Source organism: Coptis chinensis, chromosome 6, assembly GCF_015680905.1.
Source record: "Coptis chinensis isolate HL-2020 chromosome 6, ASM1568090v1, whole genome shotgun sequence".
Taxonomy (NCBI): Eukaryota; Viridiplantae; Streptophyta; class Magnoliopsida; order Ranunculales; family Ranunculaceae; genus Coptis; species Coptis chinensis.
The window spans coordinates 30793882-30802749 of NC_141461.1; the positions used below are offsets into that span (position 1 = coordinate 30793882).

General features: G+C 37.9%; 1 protein-coding gene and 1 pseudogene across 5 annotated transcripts; both read right to left on the bottom strand.

The window, feature by feature from the left end:
* Window positions 1-1510: 1510 nt before the first annotated feature.
* On the bottom strand, window positions 1511-6549 carry LOC147492563 (KH domain-containing protein HEN4-like). Of its 4 annotated transcripts, none has more exons than XM_086566428.1 (7): window positions 5888-6540; window positions 4765-5166; window positions 4382-4657; window positions 3211-3450; window positions 2995-3074; window positions 2657-2768; window positions 1511-1927 (listed from the first exon to the last, which is right to left on the bottom strand). In XM_086566428.1, exons 1-7 carry the CDS (start codon window positions 6386-6388, stop codon window positions 1796-1798), a joined length of 1743 nt encoding a protein of 580 aa, XP_086422554.1. In that variant the 5' UTR covers window positions 6389-6540; the 3' UTR covers window positions 1511-1795. The 4 variants fall into 4 exon arrangements, with proteins under 4 accessions (XP_086422554.1, XP_086422557.1, XP_086422556.1 ...); XM_086566431.1 differs by lacking the exon at window positions 5888-6540 and adding an exon at window positions 5665-5710; XM_086566430.1 differs by lacking the exon at window positions 5888-6540 and adding an exon at window positions 5243-5636.
* A 414-nt stretch (window positions 6550-6963) lies between these two features.
* LOC147492564 (UDP-glycosyltransferase 91C1 pseudogene) lies at window positions 6964-8666 on the bottom strand (annotated as a pseudogene). Its single transcript, XR_015198969.1, has one exon. The product of XR_015198969.1 is annotated as a UDP-glycosyltransferase 91C1 pseudogene (transcript).
* Window positions 8667-8868: the final 202 nt, after the last annotated feature.

The window sequence follows — 8868 nt, forward strand, 5'->3', positions numbered from 1 at the left end:
GTTTCGCAATAAACCGCTTCTACATAACGAGAGCAATGGTGACGTAACGCACTAAGAAACAGAGGATTTTGATGTTGGGGAGATGAACTGAACCAAATAATGGGCCACGTACCCAAGATCTCGTTCTCTAGGGATCAAGTTTCCACGTAGTTCCTTATGAAAAATAGTTTGATATTTATAGAGGTAGAGTAGAGAGTCCTTGTAGCTCAAGTAATCTTGTGTCTTGAGTAATTGTGATAGAGTATAACCGTCTAACCGATAACTATCTCTTTGATAAGGAATGAATCGGACATAAATCAACGATATTAGTGGCAAAGCCATGTGGCTAAGGTTAAGGTTTTAGACACATGAACGTGAGTTAATGGGCCTGTATATTGATCCACGATATTGCGAATTGGGCTTTAGCCCTGTTGATTAAATGAATAAAATAGAGACCCCTACTAATGGACGTTTGCCACGTAGGTGGGGGTCGAAACAATTTATTCAAAACACTTCATTAAATTTAAAGAAAATACAAATTATGATGTTAAAGAAATCAAATTTAACGATCAAATGCTTATCATATTTACACGATGAGAGATGTGAGTTTCTGGGTTTCTAGCAAATGTAGCATGTGTTAGTGAATTGACTGGGTCCGGAAATTGAATTACTGGAGGGTTTTGCAAATTATAGACTTCGTTTTTATCCCTATCGACGTTTAGCGCTGACGTTGACTCTTGTGTCAATCTACTAACTGATTTTCGACCGAAAAATTGTTTACCCTTATTACTCATTTTGCGTGGCACCTGCAATTCAATCAACAATATCCTCTTAATAACTTTAATTTAAACAAAACACACAATTTCAAACTAACATTCTAACATTCTAATTCCACAATTCTAATTCAATCACAATTCAATTCAATTCAATTCTAAAATCAATTCATCACAATTCAATTCAATTCAATTCTAAAATCGAATTTACAATTCTAATTCAATTCAATTCTAAAATCCTTTTAACCTCAACATTCTAATATTCAAACATTCAATTAACACTTCTAAAATCGAATTTCAATAGGAGAGAGTGAAACTTACAAGTATTGATATTGAGCAAAAAAACGGGGATTGAGGAATGAAGGAGTGCGGAGAGAAGAGGAATTTCTCAAGTTTGTTTTTAATAGCGAGGGGAGATTGAAAAGAGATTCGTACGTTATAGCGTCTGGAGTGTACAAACGGCAAAATTTATGCCGTCTGTTGCAATTTAACGTACAGACGGCAAAAACTTTGCCATCCGTATCCCGAACTAAACAGCTGCTAAAAGTGCCAATTGGATTGGTTTTTCAAATTTGGGCTGCCAAATTTAGCACTTTTTAGCAGTCCATTATAGCTGCTTCCCATTAGACTTGCTCTTATGGGTCTGGAATGGTCTCCAATTCTCCATAGTCCATATATACAGTAAAGTATGCAACACCACGGTTATACAGCTCTGCAAATGCATTTTCAAAAAATGGAAACGGCAGAGAAAGAATTCACTAAGAGTCTAAGAACATTCATTCCATATAAATAGTACTTCTTACTTTGTAAGCAGTAACATTCACTATTATAACTATTGCCAAAATGACCTTCCACAAGTAGCACATGTACTTCAAATGTGCCTTCAACTATTTTTACTCTATTCAATTTACACGTTTCTACTGCACCTTCATTCTTCCTTTCAATGCCTAGACAATTTTGGACAAGGAAGTGAAACACAGGATTCTCTGTATCTTCCTCCTACTCAAGATAACAGCCAAAAATGGATGATCAGGTTATGATCCTCAACCGCCAAGTAAGAAAGCATGGAGGAGGCTTTGTGCTGCTTGTGTCTGGTCAGGTGTCCCAGATATGATGACTGTTGCCTCGTTTGTGCCAGGAAAAGGTTCATGCCAAATGACTTTTGCACCTGAAATCTGATGGAAGGGAACAAGGATGGATCTTAGATACAACATTCACAATGAGAACTATTACTAACAGAGCGAATGAGTTAGGAGTCTTAATCATGCTAGGGATCACAATATGGTGAAAAAATCACTGGGGTAAATAAATAAATGCAGTTTGGCACATTCTCCTTTCCAAAACATATTCGTGACAACTTAAAATTACAGCCAGTTCAAATTTTCAATTTAGGAAGTGCTCAGTTTGTGCCATGTAAGTATGTAACTGTGTGGCACCCAAAAAATAAATAACGTTTATTTCAATCTTTGAAATTTTAATATCAGCATTATGGACATACCAGCATTCATTTCTACATTATATATTACGGAACTAACCCAGAAAGCTGTTTTTGTAAGGGTCAAAGTCTTAGGTTCCAATGTTCCATTGTATAATATTGGTCCAAAGAAGTGGACTTGCTAATTTCTACAGACTGGATGTGAAGCCCTAATAAAGTGTGTGGCAGTGTAGGCATTGCATGAACTGAGGTATGAAAATGGCTTCCAACACCACAAATGCTTGGAAAAATGTAACTTCAATTTTGAAAGATCCGATAAAGCCAAAAAAGCTAGTTCAAAAGGATGTCCTCACAAGATTATCTATTTAAGCAAACTTCAGAAAAAAATTGCATTTGAAGCTAGGGAAGAACAAGCAAAAAAAACACACAAAATAGTAAGAGCTTTGTCTCGAAAGGAAAGAGGACTCACTTCTCTTAAACGGTTCAGATTACTTTCGTTTTCCCCAATGACAGACCCAATAACATCTTCAGAAACCACGATTTCCAAGGTGGAATTAGTCACAACAGCAGATTTGCTTCCACTGCAGACACACTTAAAGTCAAATAGCTGAAAGCAATTGGAAAATATGCTGAAAGATACTTTTCCCTTCTCTGAACAAGCATTTGTGTTTCAATGCATTCAGCACTTATTAAAACCCGTACAGAGTGTGTACAGTGTGATGGCTGATTGCCTGTTTCGTACAAGCATGCCTCCACACTGTTTAGCAGCAATTTTTTTTTTCTCACCCCGGATCGAGTGAAACTCACCTGCCACATTCTAATCCAGTTCTTCGAGCTATTCCTCTTCCATTGTCCATGGTGCCCCTCGAATAATCTTTACTCATCATCTGCAAGTGAATTTCTTGTTAAATTCTACATTCAGAACACTGACCAAAAAATATGCAGATAAACAGAATGTGAGCTACAAGAAAAACAAACACTAAGGATAATGTTAGGAGAAGAAAAGGAAAATGGGAAGTATACCCTGGATTTCTGTAGCTTTGGTGAAATAGATTGATCCAAGTGATCGGTAAGTCGAAGGCGCTGCATATGTTCTGTGAGGGTAACCTGTCGACCAAAAAGGTCTGACTGGTAAGAGCCAGAAGAGGTTGGCTCTCTCACTCTTCCAGCCATGTTCATCACATTATTGGGGAATAGATTATCCCTTAGCCTAGCGGTAACAATAAACAAAGCATTCTGAACATTTTCAGTGTTTCCTGTAATCTGTCAAAATCGATACTCGTCTTAGAAAGATTCTTCCACACAGATAACTGCAAACTTATACGTAAAAACTTTATACTGCTTAGTTCCAAATGCAACTCCATGGTCTCAGTAATCACTCCATGTGTACCCCAAGTATTGGGATTACCAACATGATTTATTTTTATTTTTATTTTTATTTTTTTCTCTTGATAGTGAGAACTTTATTCCCTATTTCCCTTATATTCCATTTTCCCCAGTGAAGGTGGAAATTGAGCCCACAACCCTGGGCTATGAATTTCATTATTCAAATTTCAAACCTACATACAAGTCACAACATATCCTAGAGAGGGATCATGAAGATGACCATGTTGATTAACTAGATGCATCTCTAGCAATGACATTGTTGCTAGTGATAGGGTGAACATTTGGGGCCTTTAGTTCGTTGTCATTTGGGGCGTAATTTCTCTTTTAGAAGAGCTTTACGGTATTGCTAAGAGGTCTTAGGAGGTGTCTAGTCCGCTTGTGCACTGGTTGCACCTTGTAAGTGAGCTTCTCTCTCACACTTGTACCACTTTCTGCAACCAATTGTATATATATATATATATAAGACTTAAGACTTCAGGCTATGTATTCGTTATCAGAAGAATACTGTTTTTTCCAATTACAGGAATATGTCTCCTCAATGGCACATCTTGTACTGTTAAATGAACTACAACAAGCATAACTTAGGTATAGATCTTCCAACACCACTGATATAATGTCTCCAAGATCAACTTAAGAATTATATACTCATAGGAAATATGGACAGAGTAAGTATGACATGCAACAAATGAAGGGAATAAAAGGTTTAATTTAGTATGTTTCAGCAGTTATTCAGCAATTGACCACATAACCCCAAATCTACAACCCGTAAGGACCTCAGTTTTGTTCAAATACTAAGCCACCAACACACCTGAAATACTGATTCATTCTCTGTGGCACATTTTGGTACGCGATCATCTTGCAATATCCACATACCAGTAGCAGTAATCTTCCTCATTTCTGAAACAATTTTTCCTCCTTTACCAATTAGGCATCCAACTTGGTTTGATGCAACTAAAAGACGTGCCTCAACTGTCTGATCCTTGTTTTCACCAGATTCTAGCCCATTTTCAATGCCAACTTCTATTGACCTAGTGAAAATACGAACAACGGCATTTTGAGCAGGGGAATATTGTGATTCTACATTCTACACAGAAAAGAAAACAGATGGTTTAAGTCATTGATAAAACTATGCCAAGGAACTAGAATTGTGCAATATCAAATCGGGGATAGAAGAAGGGTACTTATACACACCTCCAATGCAGAAATGGTTATTACTCGATCATCTGATTCAGCTACAGGTGCTTCAATGTGTATAGAAGCACCAGTTTCATTCTGTAGAGCCCTAATGATAGTCCCTTTTTTTCCAATTACACCTCCAATCCTTTCATTCGAACATAAAAGTTTAAAAGCTACTTCTTCTGGCTTCTTGTTTGAACAATTTCTCGAAGCGTTATCAGCAAAGCTGCTCCCTGTAGGTGGTAGGAAGGTTGGATGAGATAAAAACTCGGCATGTCGATAAGAGAAGGACCCATCAGCAGCTGCCATGAAAGAATTGCTTCCAGCCATCTGCGCCCTGTCCAAGGGTGGGGAATCTTGGAGGCACTGTGAAATTGCAAGAGTTGCTTTCTTTACCGCCAAACTATCTCCTGTTATCTGCAGCAGCAAAATCCAATCAAGTAGCTCAATAGGTATGATAGGATCAAACAACTTAAAATGTCAGAAAACTCACAATAAACGTGCATCTTTAGTTGGCTTCACCACCCTAATACGGAGATGGAAGCATGTTATTTCTCAGAGTAATTTCAATTTACACCGATTTCCACTACCATAAGGAAAGTTTTGATCTCATGCATGCAGGCTCTATTACAACTGTCTTATAATTAAAATAGCATCTTTACTAGTTCTCAAAAAGTTCCAGATCATGATCACCACAAATAAAAAGTAAAGACAATAGAAATTTTCAGAAAGTTGGATTCCTGCCAACTTCGAAATTAGAGACCATCTTCTGAATTCTGATTTGCCAATGCTTGGGAAGTGAAATACCATCTTGGTTCAGTAATCAGTACTGAACTACTGAAGAATGAATGAAGACTACAGCGTCTTATTCCCAAACCCTTTCTCAAAAGCAGTTAATAAATGTTTATAATGTACCTAAAATTGTGAGTTTCACGATTTGCTACTTTCCCCCAAGTCCCTAACACATCAAAGTCATTGTAAAATCAGTGTAATTTCAGGGAAACAGGGAGAAATAGTAGTCAAAACACAAACATGCATCTTCCCCCCAAAGTGAAGAAATTTCAAAATAAGTACAATCCTTACATACAGTAGCAGTCAAATGAAAAGTAAAACAAAGAAAAGAGTAAAAAGTATATACCTCTATGAGTTCATCATTGGGAAGTGCGCAAGTAGGACATCGTTCGACACAAACCCTAATTCTAGCCCCAATATCTTTCTCAATACTTTTAATCCTTGACCCACTTTTCCCAATCATATAACCAATTTGACTAGTATCAGCAAGTAACCTACAATTATTAATTGTTGGAAAAACCTCTAAAACCCTCTCTAAAACCCTAATTAACCCGTGTTGGGCACTGGTAACCTCATTTTCTTCTCCTTTAAAATCCTTTTTCAATGTGATTGTCTTCTTGGGCAACTCTGATGAGAAAATGTGGATCACCCTTTCTTGGCAACCATGTATAACTTCATCCATTTGTATCCTAGCACCAGTTTCTTGCTCAATAAGTTTCACAATGGACCCTGATTTGCCTATAACTGCCCCGGATTTCGATACGTGGCATAGTAGACGGAATGCCACGTGGTTGGGTTGTCTACAGCGGCGTTTGTTGGTGGAGGAGGGGTTGTCGTTTTCTACCATTTTTTGACTTTTCTTCTTGTCCTTGGGATAAGGTTTATTATGAAGAAAGATGTTACCCAGATTATTCTTTTTTTAATTATTTTTTTTGAAATACTTCTTATTACTGGCTTGAAAATTTCGTTTATTTAGAATTTAGAAATTTGATATGCTTAAAAGAAAATGAAAATGTTATGTTTAGGACTTTGGGTGCAGATTCATCATTTGAATAGATTGTAGCTAGTCAATAAATTGAGTTTTGTACATGCAATTTGGCATAAATAATTAGGAACTGATGCACATTCAGTAACCACTTAATTACCTGTTTCAGTAAGACAGCTAGTATACGAAATGGTTACATTAGAGGCAGTTTTGTTTCAAGTGCGTTACGGTTTATCAGTAACCTTCGACCACTATTAATGTACAAACATATAACTGATGAAAACCGGAAAATGGTGGTACCTATTGCAATAAATTGATGCCCAGAACAGTGCACCACTTAATTTCAAGTCACATATTAAATCATACCCCCCAATAAATTCATACCCGGTCATGACTAATTGGTTTCGAGTTCAATGCTCCGAAGTTATGAAAAATGATTCAAAACATCAACTAGCCAAGTTTAAAGTTTGCCAATGGCGTAGATTATTACACAAGCATAACATTTAAAACAGGTAGATATATGGTAGTGCACTAGTACCTACATCACTTCAAGAACAACGTTTGTACTCTCTGAGGAATCGATCGAAATTGTCCATGTATCGTTCTTGTCGCTCCTCATCCCCAAATATCTTTTTCATCTCCATGGCTTTTGTTCCCAATAACTCACCTTCTTTATGGACCATTACAACTTTCACTGACTCAGCAACTGAGTCTCTTGTAAATGACCCATCTCGTTCATTCCTTGGAATCTCCAATCCAATATTTTTGGATACCAACACCCTCGCATTCAATGCTTGTGGTGGTGATAATGGCAAGAGAATCAATCTGAGTCCATATCCAAGTCCTTCAATAATTGAACTCCATCCACCATGAGTCAAGAAACTGCCTACAGATCGGTGTGCCAAGATACTGAGTTGAGGAACCCAGTCCATAGTAATAAACCCCCTATCCTTGACTCGGTCTTCAAACCCAGTTGGTAATAACATAGATAACTCGTTCTCTAGGAAGTTGGTAACATGTGGTGTTCTTAACACCCAAAAGAAAGGCAATTCGGATATTTCTAGCCCAAGAGCCAACTCAGTCACCTGGTGTTGAGTTAGTGATGACTCGCTCCCAAATGCAACGTAAACAACAGATCTTTCTCTTTGTTTATCTAACCATTTTTTAATTGAAAGCCATCTCTCATCTACTTCTACTCCACTGTCTTGTAGAATTGGTGGAGGAAGTAAACCAACTGGAATAGCTGGTTTCAAACAAAGTTCATTTTCAAGTAATCTCAACCACTCACCTTCAAACTCAATACAACTCCTAACAGCCATGAACTCGCAACCCTGAATCGCCGTTCCCAATCGGTAAACAGGTGATTTAGACTTGTTTCTCTTTAATAATGCACCACGTTTCGGTGCTTCATGAAAGTGTAGAGCTAAATTAGAAGAAAATGGTATCCACTTAGGAGGGACAATGAAGTCTTCAGGTATCAATCTTGACCCTCCATCTTCTCGCAACATTTCAGATGCAGATCCATAATAAGCAATCATTGATGCATTAAATATGTTGAAATATACGCATGGTATATCAAATTTAACCGCAATAGGTGGTAACCAATGAGTAGCAAAGTCGTAAATAATCCAATCAGGACGATAATCTTCAAGAAATTTGGTTAATGGTTCTTCAAGTGAATCTAAAGCTTCCCATAGGAACTGCCCTTGTTCAGGAGTTACGTCAGCTGTGCATTCGGCATTTTGGGGTAAGTTGGGGATGTGAGGAAGAGGGAAGGGAATTAGCTTTAGGGAAGGGGATAAATTTGGTGGGATTTTAGGGAGTCTTTGAAGATTGCGTTGAGTGGAAATGAAGGAAATGTGGTGACCTTTTTGAGCTAAAGACTTGGATAGTTGGAGAAAGGGTAAAATGTGACCAAAAGCTAGCCATGGGAACATAGCAATGTGAAGGTTGGTTTTGTGTTCTGCCATTGAAGATTGCTCAGGGAGAATAGAGCGAGAGAGTTGGTGGTTGCAAAGGATGAGCATTCTGACGTCTTAATAATAGTCCTCAACTTTGACGTGTTTTGCATGCACGAATTCTTTATGCTTTCCTTTCCATGTGGCTTATGTCACAGACTCAGACTCACAGTACGTAGAGAAGGGCTGCGTCAACCGGGAATGGCTGACTTTTTGTCTGGTAAAGATAATTATTGCCAAAACAATGGCTGACTCGTATATTGGACTGTGCTAAGTGCTAACCAAGAGGAGTCAGTGAGCTGTTTAAGTTGAGTCCGAATTGAGTTCGTCTACTACGAGGATATCCCTATAGGGACGCCAGCCGAGACCGTTGGATCTGAGATC